The sequence below is a fragment of the Triturus cristatus genome, chromosome 5_2 (genome assembly GCF_964204655.1).
Source record: "Triturus cristatus chromosome 5_2, aTriCri1.1, whole genome shotgun sequence".
NCBI lineage: Eukaryota > Metazoa > Chordata > Amphibia > Caudata > Salamandridae > Triturus > Triturus cristatus.
Window position 1 is genome coordinate 231504463 of NC_140588.1, and position 18453 is coordinate 231522915.

General features: G+C 43.2%; 1 protein-coding gene across 1 annotated transcript in view; it reads left to right on the forward strand.

Moving 5' to 3' along the window:
- CARMIL1 (capping protein regulator and myosin 1 linker 1) overlaps window positions 1-18453 on the forward strand; it is a 995540-nt gene that overhangs the window by 937274 nt on the left and 39813 nt on the right. The window contains exons 35-36 of the mRNA XM_085607022.1: window positions 6284-6511; window positions 10786-10926. Coding sequence (XP_085463148.1) covers window positions 6284-6511; window positions 10786-10926 — 369 coding nt within the window. The remainder of the gene's footprint in view (window positions 1-6283; window positions 6512-10785; window positions 10927-18453) is intronic.

Consider the following 18453-nt stretch of genomic DNA (forward strand, 5'->3'; position numbering starts at 1 on the left):
CCGGAATGCATTGCCTGTCTGCACTGACACGTGTGGACTGCAGTGTGATTCTCGTTTCACAATGGGGGATGTGGGATAGGGGTAGGGGCGGCTACATTGCTGTGCTTTCGTCTTACCTTGGTGTGTTGCGGCTCTGGCAGAGCTGTCGGCGTCCCCAAGACCCACGACGCTCTCTTGCTCGAGTGTGGCCGCCACCAGCTCCTCCAGTTCGGTGAGGGCAGGTGCCCTGTTGGTTCCACCTCCGGTCTGGCTGGCCTCCTTCTGGATGTCGCCCATCTTCCTCTTGGTCACAATCCTCCGGTCATACCAGCGCTTTTTGAGGACCTCAATTTCCCTGTGGGTCACTCCCACAGCATTGACCTGCGCCTGGATGGCCAGCCATATGTTGCGCTTTTCGGCCTCAGGCACTTGCAGGGATTGCCTCCCAAACAGCTTCTGGTGCTGCTTCACCACCTCCTCCACCAGCACCTGGAGTTCCTTGGGGCTGAATTTGAGCTTCCTCCTCCTTTCCCCTCCGTCTTTCTGTGTGCTCTGGCTGGACATGCTGTTCGTTTCCCGCTCGCACATGCAACTGCTCCCTGCCTCTCCTCTGCACTCCGAGCCTCTCCAGGGTCGGCTAATTATGTACACCTGCCTGGGTGTGGCCACTTCGGCTAATTGTGTACACCTGCCTGGGTGTGGGCAGTTCCTGGTTGGGTGGGCTGTCGTTGCACAGGATTAGCTGTTTCGTCAAGTCATGTGATGTTATTTACCGAATCCGTACGTACCGATTCGGTATTTTCCGATTCGGTAGATACCACCTCGGTATTTTCCGATTCGGTAGATACCACCTCGGTATTTTCCGAATCGGTAATTATCACCTCGGTATTTACCGATTCGGTGAATTCCGATTCGTATTTACCGAATGTTACCGAATCGGTAACTGTTACCGAATTTTTACCTACATATAACTTACCGATTCTAATTTACCGATTCGGTACGGCTCGGTATTTAAGAACCGGTAAAATTTATTTACCTACATGAGGCCCTAAGTCTCTTTGGCCACCCTTTACACATACATTTAGAAACAGCTTGTAAGATTTAATCCTTAAATTGCTCTTCTATCCATTCAGTTTTGGTAATTACTGCTGTGCCAGAATCTTGAACAAAAGCAATACTGAAATTGCCCCAAGGATCATCTTCACACTTCTCAATGGGTGCGGGTAGTCTAGATAAACAGTCGGCCACTACATTATCCTTACCTGGCTCATACATTGTTTTATAGATGTATTCCTTTATTCTCATTGATATTCTTGCTAACCTTGCAGAAGCTCCAACACTACCTTCACTCATCAAAATCCTTACCAATGGTCGATGATCAGTTCTGATGATGACAGGTTTACCCCAAACAAAGGCTCTAAAATGTTCCAAAGCCAATGCACAGGCCAATGCCTCTCTTTCAATTATTGGATATTTCGCCTCTGTAGGGGATAAGGCTCTTGATGCGAACAAAATAATCTTTTCATGACCATTACGCATTTTCTGTGAAAGATCCGCACCTAGTCCTTTATCACTAGCATCAGTTGTCAAACAACATTCTTGGTTAGGGTCAAAGCAAATTAAAGCATTTACATTATTCAATTCAGCCTTAATCCTCGTAAATTATTTATCACATTCATCCGTCCATTCAAATTTTGCGTTCTTTTTCAGTAGTGAGCATATATTGTACACCTTGCTAGCAAAATTGAGTATATACTTTGCACAATATTCTGTCATTCCCAAAAAGGATCTAACCTCATCTTTTTTACTCGGAGCAGGCGATCCTACAATGGTATTTACAAGTGAAGGTTTTGGTTTAACACCATCTTTGCTTATGGTGTGTCCTAAGTATGATACCTCTCTCTCCGCAAAGTTACATTTGCTGAGTTCTACACTTAACCCAGCACTTGGTAATATTTCTAACACTTGATTAAGAAAAACATCATGTTCTTCCCTGCTAGTGCCTGCAACAAGTATATCATCCTGAAAGAAACTCACGCCTTTTGCTTCTTCAAAAAGCCTGTGCATCAGTCGCTGAAAAACAGTAGCGGCTGAAGCAAGGCCAAATGGCATACGTGATAACACCAAAAAAGGCGTGATGAATGCAGTGAGTTTCTTTGATTCTGATGACAAGATCACCTGGTGGTAGGCTGCTGATAAGTCTATAGTTGAAAACCAACTAGCCCCTCTGAGTGAAGAAACCATTTCATTAATTTTAGATAGGGGAAACTTCTCAATGACGATGTTATTGTTTAAATGGCGTAAATCAATACATACACGGATTTTTCCATTGCTTTTACGTGCGACCACAACTGGAGAAATCCATTCAGAGCTTTCCACTTCCTCAAGCACACCCTTATTTAACAAATCTTGCAACTCCTTCTTAACTTCATCCCTTGTCAGTATAGGAATTGTACTTACTTTATGAACTTTGGGTTCAGCATGCTCTTTTAGTACTATCTTGTGTTCAAATCCTTTAAGTGCTCCTAAACCCTTCCCAAAGGCACCAGGAAATTTTACTTTAAAAGAATCACCCAATTTGCTAGTTTCATCCATTATGAGTACTTTTTCCTCACTATTTGGATCCAGGATGATGTGCAAGTTCTTTTGGTCTAACCAACCAAGTACGGATGGACCGTCTTCTGCTACATACATTTTACCTCTTGCTGGCCTCCCTTTGAACAAATTGAGAGCCATATGAACCCAAGCATATTAATCTTTTCTCCAGTGAAAGTTACTGGGTTCACATCAGTTGGACACAAATCTTCTCCAACTTTCTCTACAAATTTCTCCTTCCACACAGCCTTATTAATAATAGTGTATGGTGATCCCGAATCTTCATACACACTTACAGTGACACCACCAAAAGACACCTCACATATGGGTTTACCTTTCACAGACTCATCCGTGACATTAATAACATAGTTTCCTTGTAAACATTTTACACAACAATCATCATTATTCACACCCTCCTTGGTGTCTTCTTCACCTTCCCATAAATATTATACACTATCTCTTTTACAGCACAATTTATGAAAATGGCCCATTAACCCACATATGCCACATCTTTTTTTTAATGCAGGACAATATTTGCTAAACGCTAAATGTTCCTTGCTATCGCAGCGATAGCATCTTCTTTCTTCAGGTTTCCTTTCTTTTTCTGTGTTCTTTTGAGATTGGTTCACCCAGCGTCCTATGGTTTGTTGATTTTGACTTCCATTTAAGTTCTGTAACTTGAAAACACCATTTGGATCCTTTTCCGATTCTTTCACAACTGTAGAACATCTTCCTGACATTTTTGATTTTCTCATTATGGCCAAAACATCCTCTCAAGGCGCATCTCCATTGACCCATAATCAGTCTTGTATAGAGGAATTATTATTATGCATAACTAGTTGGTCACGTATGAGATCGTCATGCAGATCTCCAAATTTACAATCTAATGCCAGTCTTTTTAGATCGTCTAACCATTCATCCACAAGTTCTTCTTTGGTTTGTTTTCTTTGGAAGAATTTATGGCGAACTACTCCAATACAGACTTTAGGAGCGAAATACTTGTCAAGGTCTCTCAATGCCGCTTCAAATACATTCACATCACCATCATTGATCTTGTTCATACGTGAATATGTTTTTAGTCCAATAGGACCCAAGGAGTGAAGCAGTAATCTTTTTTTTTGTTCAGGTTTCATCTTACCTGCCTCATCAACTGCTTCTATATAATTCACGAAATATTCTTTCCATTCAACCCATTTTATAGTTGGTTGTGATCCTGTTACCCAAAAGGCATGTGGAGGACTTATCCTAAAATTTTGTTGAGCCATAACTTCTTCCTCACTATGTACAGCTTGGTCTCCTTGATCCATATATAACTTGTGACAACTCAATAATATTCCTTCTCACAGTAAGGATATATTCATAATAGATAATGCTTCCGTTTAAAAAACCCCCAAAAAATTGTTTCCCCGGCTTCCTCACCTGTTCTCGACGATCTGCTTCCAATTGTTTACTTAATACACTTCAGTTGCTGTTCTCCCTTTTTTATAATTTTTTTTTTATTTTCGTGGCCGGAGAAGCGCTCAGCATTCCGATGCACATTCATCAGCTTCTGCTTCTAACTCTCCCGATCCGGCTCTAAGTTGGCTGCCACGCAAGGTCACGCTGCGTGACCCCACGCGATGACGATCGAATACTGCCGCCACTTAAAAGATGCAGGCTGGGCGGTTTCTGAATGATCGTCTACTCCCAAGTAAGATAACTTTTCCTTACCTAGGGTAGTTCCTTGATGGTCGGGTTACAAGTAATTCCTCCTCTAAAGTACTGTTCCAGACACCATTAAAGTTTTCTTCGTGACTGTTCCGATCCTTGAAATCCTTAAGTAGTTCCACAGAAATATGAAAAAAAAAAGAAATACTCTTTTCTGTGAAATCGAGGTGAAGGTGGGTATTCCGGTAATCGTCGCCAATTGTAATGATGCAATTGAAGCGGATGTAGGAAGAAGATTTATTGAGTAAATCTCTAGAACAGGTGAGCGCCAGGTAACACAGCTTCTTCTCCAGGACGCCAGTGCAACTGACTCCTGAATTAGAATCTAAATAAGAACCTAGCGAGATTCCACGTCTCGCTCACTAGCATGGATTAAAGGAACATAACAATATGTAATAAACAAACATACAACAGTAAGGACATGGCTGCAGGCAAGAGCTGAATCACGTGATCACTGTGGTATATTGCCTGTCTAATTTCCTCATAACGGTTCAGATATTCCTGTGTTGCTAATCCCAAATTTGTTTAGTGTTGTATTGGCCATAGATTAAAGTACCTTTCTGTGTAAATCCAAAGCACTTGCTTGACAATCACCTTCTCAGTCACTATTTTGACAGTCACTGTGCTCTGAGTGTCTAACCCAGTACATCCTCCTGAGTAAGCGTTGAACTGCTTAACCTGATCTACTCAGTCATGCATGTGCTATAAAATCTACTTAGAGCTCAGTTTTTGGGGAACTAAAAGTTCAATCCTGGACATCTGAGGCACATGGACTCCCATCACCTCGATTGAGTGCTGATAACTCCTGCGTGCCCCGTGGGTCCCAAAAATGGGACTGAGACGTGTTAGGATGCAGAAATGTTCTCCCTGTTTTTTAGAGATCATAATTTGGGACCTGGACACACCTCAGGCTTGTTCTTTTTTACTTGTTCCTAAAACCAATTTGTTTTCATTCATGGTATTCTTCTTTAATGTGCATTTTTGCACATGACTACCTAGTTTTTATGCCTTTACGATTATCGTGTGGTTGGCTTACGCTCACCTTGCAAACTGGTGGAATTTAGGAAGGTCATGCCAGTATCTCATTAAAAGTGTATACTTTTGTCATTCTCCCACAAATGAAATTAAAAAAAGAACTAGTTGCATTTCTACAAAACATACAAATGTAAGAGCTGTGAACCAGTCAATAGCGTGGTGTTGTATGTCTCATTGCACATGGGTACTTGCCTCTAGCGGTTGAAAGGTGCATTTCATGCATTAGTGCTGAAATCACATTTTGATGCTGGCTGTGAGCCAAATTTTCCATAATGCTAAGAAATTAAACTTGCAGTTTTCTGAGTGTTGGGTTCTACTGTAGGGTTTTAACCATCAGACTAAACCACTTCAAACTAAAGGAGCACAGTTAGCCATTCACAGGCACATTGCAATCTGGCTACAGAGGGTAGTCCACTAAGGGTTAATTGCATTAATGGTAAGTAATCAGACCTAGGTACATGCCTTACATTGAGGTGTGAAATTGACCATGTGAAAAATGACTGTGAAAGACAACCAGATAAATCAATTTGTTGTTCAAAAAGCACAAAAAGATGTTATTCTCTTTAATTTTCTGTTTGTGTCATACTGACAAAGCACTGCTGTATGATCACATTAATTTACGTGTTGGAGAAAGCATGTTGATTCCTGTTTATATCTGTTTTCTTTCCTCTTTATATCTGTTTTGCAAGAACAGTGCTTGTTGGTGTTGATTGCCAATACGTTATAGCACTGTCACACACATAATCTAATAAAGCCTGTCTTAAGGCATGTGCATGGCCAATTGCCTGCAAGTCACATGAAACCCCCATGTTTAACATGGATTACTTTCCCCAATTTTACCTATCATTACTGTAAAATGTAAATTCATTGAAGTGAAGTTTGGTAAGGTAAATGTTTAAGTATAGAGAAGTCAGTTTTTTGTGGACTACTGAATGTGGTTTCTTTTTTTCTTTTTGCTATTATTTAGCGTCGAAAGTTCACGTGACCACAGCAGAAAGTCGTTCTCCTTTGCCAGCATCGGACTCAATGCAACTAGAAAAAAGTGTTAAATCAGAAGTAAAGGGGGAAGTGGGTGTACGGTCCAGGAGTTCCTCCGGCACTCCGACAAGTCCAAAGCCTCCACTTCAGTCAACAAAGCCAACATTTGCAGGGCGCCCCGCGGTTCCACAAAAACCTCGAAGCAATTCCCGCACTGGTGAGACATAGAAGTTCAAGTGGTATCACTAGGAAGCTGTATTTAGATAAATAACATCTTCACCATTGTATAGAACCTTGTTTCTTTGCATGCACTAGCTGTTTTGTCATGAATTCCTTGAAAAGTTAGTTTGTCAAATATGTGTGGATAATCTTTGTTAGAAATCTTTGCATCTGTTTATAGTTTGGAGGAAAGGGTACTCCATTGCAATGGTGAAGGAGTACCCTCTCTGCCAAACTGAAGGCCCGCCTACCTCATTTTGAGGCAGGTGGACCTTCAGGTTATCGACGGCAGAGATTATGCTGTCTCTGCCGCCAACATACACCTCTGACAGCTCGACACAGTTAAGGGCCATCAGAGGTTTGCCCCTTTTTTCACTCACCCTATTTAGAGTGGGCAGACAAATGGCCAGTCTCTTCACTGTCTTTTACGGCCAGGTAAAACTAGTAAGGGAAAACTGTAAAATGACTCCCCACAGACTGGGAGAAAACAAAAAGAGAAATCCCCTTTGGGATTTTCTTTTAGAAAATAAACAAGCATTTGCAATGCAATAGGTCTCGCATTTATAAGAGTTTGAGCTATTGGCATTGTAAAATTACAATGACTTTTATTTATGTTTTGGTTTTATTACAAATAAAAGGCATTGTCATTTACAATGTCAGTAGCGTAAACTTGTGTAAAAGCAGTGTGCGGCGTGCAGCAGTGTACGGCGTGCAGCAGTGTGCGGCGTGCAGCAGTGTGCGGCGTGCAGCAGTGTGTGGCATGCAGCAGTGTTTTGTGTAGCAGTGTGAGGCATGCAGCACTGTGTGGCGTGGAGCGGCGTGCAGCAGTGTGCGGCGTGTATCAGTGTGTGGCGTGCAGCAGTGTCGTGTCGCATGCAGCAGTGAGTAATGCAGTAGTTTGCAGCAGTGTGTGGCGTGCAGCAGTGTGTGGCGTGCAGCACTGTGTGTCGTGCAGCAGTGTGTCCCGTGAAGCATTGTTTTGTGTAGCAGTGTGTGGCGTGCAGCAGTGTGTGGCGTGCAGCAGTGTGTGGCGTGCAGCAGTGTGTGGCGTGCAGCAGTGTGCGGCGTGCAGCAGTGTGCGGCGTGCAGCAGTGTGTGGCGTGCAGCAGTGTTTCGTGTAGCAGTGTGAGGCATGCAGTACTGTGTGCCGTGCAGTGGCGTGCAGCAGTGTGCGGTGTGCGTCGTGCAGCAGTGTGCTGCGTGCATCAGTGTCGTGCAGCATGCAGCAGTGAGTAATGCAGCAGTGTGCAGCAGTGTGTGGCGTGTAGCAGTGTGCGGCGTACAGTAGTGTGTGGCGTGCAGCAGTGTGTGGCGAGCAGCAGTGTTTTGTGTAGCATTGTGCGGCGTGCACCAGTGTGCATGCCAAGCAATCACAGAGTGCTTCTAAGTCGCGTAAAGAGACATTTCTGCAAAATGTCGAAAATGTGTGTGTGGCACTTAGTCTTTAATGGAACCTGTTGGGCACTAATCCATTGTGTGAAATATGCCGTGAAATAAAATAAAAATACATCAGACCTCCATACTTTGGCCGTGCCATGCACATTCCAGTAATAACTTCACAGACATCCAACTCCAAAATCTTCACCTCAGGTAGGTGTGTGACAGCAAACAATCCTCTACCCAAATATAAGAGCGGAAGGCAACCAAGAGCAAAACAGTGCACGGCTCAGAGACAATCCCAAACATTTCACAGAACAAACAATGGCAGGAAAGGCTGTGTATCCCAAGCTCCTGAAAGACCCCCTTCCTGTCCGTTTGCAGCGGTCCGCTAAAAGCCAATCTGATTTCCTGGTCATTACAATGTACACCGCGAACAGAGCTAAAGGGGGACAAAAAAAATAAATATGTAAGGGGCTTAATACCCACAAAACTAGGAGGGGTAAATTGTCAGCCTAGTTACTTCAATGCCTGGGGTTTTCAATGAAAATCTACGGGCGTTGTCGAAATTGGTATCTTGCTGGAAGGAAAAACGTATATAAAATGCACTGTGCAACAAGACTACAACTATAAAACAACTAAAGACTGCTCTGAGTTATAATACAAATTAACAACTAAAGACTGCTCTGAGTTATAATCAAAATACAACTCCGATTTAAATTAATTTGAGCTGTTGGCATTGTAAAATTACACTGCCTTTTATTTATGTTTTGGTTTTAATACAAATAAAACGCATTGTCATTTACAATGTCAGTAGCGTAAACTACCACCCCACGAGCCTTCAATGTTTGTTTCACGTGCTTTCTACAGACACATAACTGCACGCAATTTTAAATGTCTTTGTGTCTTTGCATGGACACAGGAGGCTGTGCTGTTAATCAACTCGCTGATCCTTAATGTCACTCAGGAAAATGAACACATAGTGTGTAAAATATGGGATGGGCATATGAAACCTTGTATTAATAGTTCAATGAAGTGTTCCTTTTGTTACAAAAGTGCCTACAATCCAAAGTGCTTTTGTATGGACTTTTTAAACGGCAAACAGTGAGCACTCTATGTAGTGCTCCATGAAAAATGTTCACTGCTCTAGTGATATATATTTTTAATTAAAGGCTTCAATCTGCCCACTGTATCCTGTGTTATAAGCAGAACAGGACACGGCTTAGCACCTACAAATCGTAAGGATGTGTGGCATTGTTTTCTCCTGGCGCCCGCGTTGTCTCTAATTGTAACACTTGCGAATGGGCCATTAACCAAGGCAGAAGGCTCTGTCTGGTTTCGATCTTAGGGGCGCCTGTTGTCTGTTAGAACTTTTCCGTACTGTAAGGGAGGGTTAGGAGCGTGTGAGAGAGAGGGGGGAGGAAACACTGCCATGCGATGCCAGCTTTCAAACCCTAAACCAAACCTTACAAGTTTGCGCATCAAATGACTTCTGACGTTAAATGTATTTTTTAAACGGCAAACAGTGAGCACTCTATGTAGTGCTCCATGAAAAATGTTCACTCACCCCCCAACGACCCTGCTGGACGCCACCGCGTCTGACTCTAATCCATGCAACCAGAGAGCTTTCTACAGGATGTCCGTCCTTGGGGGCTGGTGGGTGCACTGGGGGCAAGAGGAGAGGTCGAGAGTACCGTGCAGTGGTAGAAGGGAAGTGAGAGAGGCTCAGAGAGCAGTGGCGCATAGGAAGAGAGAGTGCAAGGAGTGAACAGAGAAGTGCAGTGCACTGAGGAAGAGAGAACGCAGTGACAGAGAAAGGAGTGTGCAGTGAGTGAAAAGAGGAAGAGAGAGTGCACGTGGCACAGGGGTAGAGAGAGTGCAGTGAGTGAACAGAAGAAGGGAGAGTGCAGTGCACTGAGGAAGAGAGAATGCAGTGACAGAGAACGGAGCGTGCAGTGAGTGAAAAGAGGAAGAGAGAGCGCAGTGATACAGGGGAAGGGAAAGAGCAGTGAAGCAGAGGAAGAGAGAGTGCAGCGAGTGAACAAATGAACAGAGGAAGAGAGAACGCAGTGCACAGATAAAGAAGCGTGCAGTGAGTGAAAACAGGGAGAGTGCAGTGCACAGACAAAGGAGCGTGCAGTGAGTGGAAACAGGAAGAGCGAGTGCAGTGATACAGGGGAAGGGAAAGGGCAGTGGCTCTAAAAATCGGCATGACTTCAATTAGGCTCCGGGAAGCGGGGTCCTGTTTACATTGTTTGGAACACTACAGAGTGTGATAAAAGAGAGGATAAGGGAGTGGGTAGGGGAGAGAGGCAATGCAGGCTGGCAAATGGTGAGCACTTTTCGCGGGCGGCCGTGCGGCCGCGAAAGTGAAAGAAAACAAATGCTTTCAGGCTGCCAAATGGTGCGCGCGCCCGGAGCACATGCACTGTATTTGGCGGCCTGAAATGCACTCGTTTCCACTTCCAAAAGTGCCTACTATAAGTCTCGCCAGAACAGCGCTAAAGCGCTGTCTCAGGCGAGACCTAAAAAAACATTGAAAGTTTGTTGCATGCCTCAATCATCCTGTAACTGCAAAAGATGTCCGCTGGCCATTTTTGGCGTTCAGGTACTTCCTCCGGGTGCCGGAATACTGTACTCCGTTGCCCTGAGGGAGTAAATATCCGTACGCCAAACTCTAAATCCGGCATTGTTTGGGCTGACTTTTATTTTTTTTCCCCATGTGGTTGCACTCATTTGGGCCTAGTTTATGGAAGATCATTAACGTTAGAAACATAAATAGATGGATATACTGGTGCACATAAGAGAGACAGTGGCAGTAACTCGAAGAACTGATACCGAGAAGCATCTTCTGAAGGATGTGTGTTTAACTGCACCCATTTTTTTTCCCAACAGAAGATTTTCCAGAGTCTCCAACTGGATGTCTTTCCCCAAAGGTTGCACTGCTTCCTCCCGTCCTCAAAAGGGTTCCTTCAGAGAAGGAGAAAGATGGCCAAAGCAGTCCACAACCCACTACAAAATTCTTTTCAGAAGAAGGTAAGAAGAACTTGATGTGATTGTTTAAATATTAGAAAACCCCATGTAAAGAACACATAGGACTAGATTTCCAAAATACTGAGTAATTGTATGCATCATAGCTTCCTACCAGATTTGCACATTTTTTGGGCTTCATAAAATGTAATGGAGTAATGAACCTAATGAACATATGTCAGATAAAATCGTACGCTTGGTCCTGTGGGATCCCTACAGTGTAAATAAGCCATAGGAGTAAGTAATGTGGTTATGTGTGTTTACACTTGAAATTATTTTTCTATTTTTTTCTCAGTTTGAAAATGATTTTCAATTAAGAGAAAAGCCTTGAAGTTTGGGTCTGCTTGACAGAATTTCCCTACTGTATCTGCAAACTACAATCCTTTTTAGGAATAAATGTATATGTGAAATAGGATTGGAAAAGACACTGCACTGGGAAATTTTGTGAATGATAAGAAAATTATAATTTTGAGAGCTTAACCTATATTCCCACTGGAAATATCAACATCCCACCCCTCAAAATAATGTCCTACCTTAGACAATTATGTAAACCTGGCTAAGTTTATCCAACAGTGAATGGGATCCACAGTCATAAAAATATAAAAATCGTGGTTCTGTGAAATTGGATTTGGAAATGACGACTCTAAATTTCTCTTTTGTGATCATAGATTACACATGCGACTGAAAAAGTTTTTATGTTTTTTGAATCAGGCCCATAATCATGTTACAGCAAAGTTACTTTTATCAAATGATGTCTAGAAAATGAAAATATGTACTATATGTCTACATGAACAATTCACAAAGAGTTTGCTATGAGTAGGTGTAACGCCCTCTAGTAATACTCCTGGTTTTGTTCAGAATTCCAGGAATAAGCCAGAAGTGCAACAATAGTAGATCACATAAAATGTTTTGTGATTGGGTTTTACATATAGATGTATTCATCCCTAAAACCACTAAGCAAATTGGTAATCTTCAGAGTGGTATTTCAAGTGAAGATGTTAGGAAGAAAAGATAAGTGCTGGTATTGTCTTAAGAATACCTGCAATGTTGCTCGTCTAGTTGGGATGTCTGGTGGCTGGGACATTGTTTGGTTCATCGAATTTGACATTACCAAGCATAATGACACTATTGTGATGTGTATAAACCTGTATATTTCATTTAACTTTCTTTTAACAAGTGAATGATAACCAACAGAAACACATAATTTCTCAATCATCAAAATGTAAAGTCATAAAAAGTGCTGGGCTGATACAGCAACTTAGTGTAATTCTGAAAGATGAACATGTCTTTGTTATCTTCCTCAGTAACTGAATATTTCTCTGATTTCTGGAAATGGCGGTTCAACAACTTCCACCTTATAGAAAATGAGATTGATAAACGTGTTTCCAATATACTCTGACGTTGGTGGTCATTGATTCTGCCTTGACGAAAGGTCCTCTCTTTAAGCACATGAACTTTTATACAAATGGTGTATGCTGCACCTGGATAGCCTTGAACTTTAGGTTTACAAGATATATTTTTTACTTTATAGTACTTTACCATTACTGTGTCGAGCATTGCTACAAATGGAGGATCCATGTTATGTTTTCAGAACATTCACATATAATTTATTAAATAAAGCTCGAATGGGTCATATGGTGATCCTTTACATAAACTGGTTATCCTGAAAATATGGTTTGGTTGTGGCCTTGTTGGACAGTTATGGATAAATATGCTTTACCACAATTCCATTTTAGTTCTATCCTGCTGGCTGTAGAGTCTAAAGCAAAAGAAGTAAATGTGATAATTGCAAGTACACTGAAAAGAGTACTTTTACGTTGATAACAAAATACTTTGATAAACTTAGAAAAATACTCACCCAAAAAATTGAGATTGAATGATAAGACCAAGGAGAAAGTTTTACTGCTATGTGTTGCATTTATCAAGAAAGTTTGATCCTAGAAGTTATTGTTGGGCAAAACATAGTGGCAAGTGTGATGCAAGCATCCATGCTCAGAATTAGTGCTTACACTTGCAAAGTCAGAACTAAATATTCCCTATTCTTCTGGAAATCAAGTTACCATAATTTGATATTGCAATAAGCTTACCATTCAATGTAGTATATGTTGGTCATAGTACATTTTAGAATAATAGAGTATTAAACCATTAAATACTATTTTTCCACCAGCACTCAAAACCAGCTATGAACTTTATGGGTAGACTTGGGAACTTTTACCTATTTTATTAAGGCACATGTGAAATAAAGCTATTGTAATTCTAAAAATTCCTGCATTTTGATGTTGTATCATATGTATCCTAGTTACTTTCCTGGATTTACAAATAACAGGTGTTATAAATGTAGCTTTTGTATGTTCTATCCACATTTCATATTGCCCTCTGGTGAGAGTGGAAAATATCCATTTAAGGGCTGAAATATAACCCCTTGTGACAGGCATGCATTCACTTAAACAGTCTGTATAAACATAATGGAACTTGCTACTGACCTATTATGAATGTAGCACCTCCAAGGAGTCTGTGAAGTTATTTTTGTTATGTTATGTTTTGTTTTGTTATGTTATGTTACAGGGGTTTGTAAAGTGCACTACTCCCCAAGGTGGACCAGGCATAATATATGGGGCAAGTGGGCATGTGCCTGGCACAGACATCCACTGGCACCATCCCACATTTTGTAAATTATTAGACTTGGGAGACTAGGTGTGCTTCAATCAGTTTGCACTTGTTCTCCCACATGCTTAGTGTATAGACGCAATGCAGCCTGACCCTCTTTCCCTATGCGCTGGACCCATCTAGCTTGTGCATAATAGCATTTACAAAAGATCTCACCTTTGTAGTGATCTCCTACAAATCAGATACCCTGAAACTTGGAGCACACCCCGTCATCTCAAAGAGAGGACGATCTCAAGTTCCATAAAGAGTTAAAAAGTGCGCCAGGAGAAGTTTAACAATATTCGTCTTTTGATGGATACTTCTAACCCCACCTTTAGAATTTTCCTGAGGTGCCAGACTGCAATGGGAAGTTTTCAAAGCAGTACTCGAGTGTGCCGATAAGTAGTGCTGTACGGTTTCGCTTTGGCCTTTTTTTGCTCGATAGTGGTGGAGTGAAGCCACATATAAGCACCATCTGTGTGCATCAACATCAGTTCCTTTCTTTCCATGCCTTTGAATGTAGATTTGAAGCTCTACTCCCTATTTCGACGATTGATAAACTCTTTCAAATTCTCTTGAAGTGTGCAGGCAAAGATGTCCCCAGCGAAGTCTCTAGGGTTCAAACCATGCTTTACTGTCAGAAACCTATGTTAGGGATAAACCTGCACAAGGTGTGCCTCTAGTGTTTGGTACCAGCACGGCTCCAAGTTGTGCACAGAATGTGTCTTAATGCACTCAAAGGTGATTGGGACCATGTAGCAAAGTTGTGTACTGCAGAACACCGAAAGACGTTGTGGATCTCACGCAAGTCCTATTCCTGGTCCAAGCTGAAGGCATGGGGCCATTCCCACTCGAGGCCATTCCTGTGAGAAGTCATCTTTGGGGTTGTAGTTGCACAGTAAGTCGAACTCCAAGTTTAAGAAGAAGCTTAAGAAGGTGAAGTGGGTCTTGACCCCACTGACACTCTCTGTCAGGAGAGAATTCAAGAGGCTGTCAGAGTGTCAATCAAACTTTCTCCTGATCAAAGGGGCGATTCCACATCTGCGCCTGATGTGCCTTTAATTCCCTAGGCCATAGGTGATGCTCCAGCAGGTGAAGGCCATTAAGGAGGCCATGCTGCTTATGTTTGGCAGTCTTTCATCTCTCTTTAGTGTGCCTTTGGGCCCCAAGGATCCTTTGTGGTTTTTGGTCAGATTCCCACCGATGGTAGGTCCTCAAAGCTGTCTGAGCTCCTGGAACCTGCTTCGTGTCCTGCACCGACTCTGATGCTGCCTTCAGTTCTGGCTCTAAGAACTGGTCCGGTCCCTTCATTTTCATCACTGCTCCTGAAGCGGTCGAGGCCCTGTCGACTCCGGTGCTCGAGCCCAATCTGAATCCATCTTGATCCCACCTGATGTCATGCTTTGACTCCACTCCAGAGCATCCTCTTCCCAAACAATCTGATTTGGACAAGCCACTCCCTCTACCAGAGAGCCATCCTCAGAGGTGCATCATCTTTTTGGCTCAAATTCTGACCAGAGTTTGCCACCATCTGACCATGACAGTGGTGAGGATGGGGGTGACATACCCTCACATTACGATGATGACAGTAAAGATATGTACTTGCAGGAGGCCAGTGAGCCCCTTGGAGTCCAAACAGAGGTGAGTGCTTCATTTGCTGTAGTGATGAGACATGCAGCTGAGGTCCCACATCTACAGCTGTCGTCTTTCGACGTCAAGACAAATGCCCTTACTGAGGTTTTGCACCATGGGCCAGTCTCCTGAACTCTTGCCATTTAATGAATCCTCAATTGATACACTTATGGGAACTTGGGCTAAGCCTTGATGTTGCCCACCAGTGAACAGGCAGGCAACTGGACTTCACAGGCTAGAGCTTAGTGACCTGAATTTTCTTATGCACTATCCTACTGTTGAGAGTATGGTGGTCCAGGCTCGCACTAGCAAAATGAATCCTAAAGCGTTCCTCTCAAATCCTCCAAACAGAGAATAGAAAAAGATTGAGCTGTTAGGAAAGTAAATGTTCTCTTTAACCTGCTTGACATTTAAGTCAGTCAATGCAGTGAACCTAATAGGCTGTTATATGCATGCACTCACAATGGGGCTTGACCAGCAAGATCTTGCTTGTGGTGACGAAGAGATGACTTTCGGGCCGCTTTTGCTCAATCCGTTCAGGATGGTCAGGATGCAGCCAAAGATGTATTTTGTGCTTGCCTGAATACTACTTATTGCTCAGAGAGAGTGGCACACGCTAATGCTGTGCTCAATGTCCATGCGTGGGTGTGATCCAATGGCTTTTTTGGAGATGTGTAGGCATCCCTTAAGAATATGCCTTTTGCTGAAAAGAGTTACTCTGCCTTCAACTCTTTAAGGAAAGCAGATCAACGGCTCATTTCTTGGGTCTTTTCACCCTTGCTTGACAATTTCCTCTTCAGTTTCGACCCACCTGAGGTTATCCTCACATGGTTGAAGTGTAGACTACTCCATGTCCTGCCACCACCACAACAGTCTTCGCAGTTCTTTTGTGGCCGGGAATCAGATATCCTGCAGGTCACCAGGGACACCACTCTTCTCTGTCACCCGCCCCTGTTGTCAGTGCCAAACTGCTTTAACTTGCCCTTAGTTGAGCACACCCACCATGTTGAAGGCAGGATAAGACATTTTCTCCCAGAGTAGAAGTCATCACATCCAACAGAGAGGAGTCCTTTAGATTGTCCAGAAGGGTTGTGCCTTCTTGTTTTATTGTGACCCACCACATCTTTCTCCCACATGAGAGTGGCTTTCAGAGGACCACATATCCATCTTGCTGCAAGAGGTGCAGGCTCTACTGTACAAAGAGGCCATCAAGATGGTGCTGGCCTTGGAAGTAAGGGTGAGTTGATACTCCCGCTATTTCCTCGGTCGAAAGATGAGCAAAGACCTTTGTCCTATTTTAGATCTTTGCTTTCTAAATGCCTTCATGTGAAAAAAACAAATTCCAAGTATTCACACTGACCGAAGTTTTGTTTGAACTGAACTGGCATGGTGGACAAAAAATTGATGTGTTGGAATGCTACCCTAGCTATTGCCAATGGTTGGACAAGCATTTCTCCCTCGCCTTTTTGTATTGTTGATGTGACCCCTTAAGTGGCAAGGGTATGCCCATATGTGGGTCCAGTGTGCACTGTACCACTGGAGTCCAGCTACAAGCAACTAACAAACCACAGCCAGGGTTATTATTGTCTTGGGTTGCTTGTTTAGTGATTCAGGGAGAACCTGGCCTGGCAGTTCAGACTGGCTTGCACATGGCTGGGTCCAAACTGAGATGGCATGGTGGGCAAACGAACGATAGGTTGAAAGCAGTGACCTGTGGTTAGACGTATTGCAAGCATTCCTCCATTCACCTTTTGTGTGTTCTAAGTTCTGTTTGCTCTGGATCCAGAAGACAGGATGGTTTCCTTCTACCTAGCGGATACGTACTTTCATGTGTCCATCCTGTTATCTGTGGTTCATGGTCATCCAGAAGCATTTTAGTTTGCTGTGTTCCCCTTTGGTCTTATCATCACCCCTCAGGTATTCACAAATGTAATGGCTGTGGTCACAACCCATCTTCAGAAATTGTGGAAAAACGTGGTCCCCACCTCAGCAACTGGCTGTTAAAGGCAGGCCGTCACATTCAGTCATAGCCCACCTCCAGATGACAGTGAATCTCCTGACATCTTTGTGGTTCTCAATCAAGGAGCTGAAGCCACACCTGACCACAGGTCAGGTGTGGCAGAGGAGTCCTTTTATAGAAGCTGTTCTAGACATGGTGCAGTTCAGGCCCTTTCCTCCATTGCAACGAGTTAAGGACATTCGGAATATGAGCCTGATTTTTCAGCCTTGGTCCTGGGTCTCAGTGAGACTAGAGTGAGGCTTCTTGGCCTACTGGCCTTATGCACCCTGCTTGTACCTTCACCAGGTGGTATAGACAGGTTCTGTAGTGGAATCTGAAGTCTTAGTGGGCCCAGCACCAGTGAAAACTGTCAGGATTCCTTTCAAAGGAAACCGCACAAGATCTGCTGTGGCGGCTGCCCGAGCACATCCTGACCAGCTGCAGACCCCACTCAGAGATGAAAGTGCCGACTGATGCATCTCTTCTGTGATTTCTAGGTCATCTGAGAGAATTTGGAATCAGACCACTTTGATTTCTGAGAAACCTGGCTCCACATCTGTCAGTTGGAGCAGTGGGTCATACACCTGGCATTGAAATCCTTTCTGCTGTAGATCAAACAGAGGCTGGTGAAATTTCTTAGGGACAACACCACTGCCATTTGGTACTGCAGTCATCAGAGAGGGGTGGGGATTTGTCTCAAGATGTGCAACGCCCCTTGAGTTGGCTACAGTGTCTGTGCATCTCACTGATCATGAGCCACTTAGCGCATGAGTGCAGCCTGCAAAGCCTGACTAATTGAGCCACAGCAGTAGACTAAATTCGATATACCACCTGAGGTTCTGGTTGTCATCCTCCCAGCCAGGTGTTCATCTACAATGTCCATTTTTGAAGGGCGCTGGGACAGATTTGTGGCATAGTGTGGAGTCCACAACATAGACCCTCTACAATCCAAACCGTCTGATGTCTTAGTGTTTGTTTTGTCTTTGGTCCAGCAAGGTCTTGCAGTGGGACCATTAATGGGTATTTGTCAACCCTTCCCACCTTTTTGTATTTGCCGGAACAGCTGTCCTTGTTAAATCAGCTGTTGTGATGCATTGTATTGAAGGTTTCACACACATGTTCCGTTTCATACTGTTTGTGATGCCACAGTGGGATCTTAATTTGATCCTGATGATCCGCATGTGCACTTGGTTTGAGGCCATGCACAGATTCTCCTTGCGCCTTCTGATTTTCAAAGCTGTCTTTCTCCTCATTGC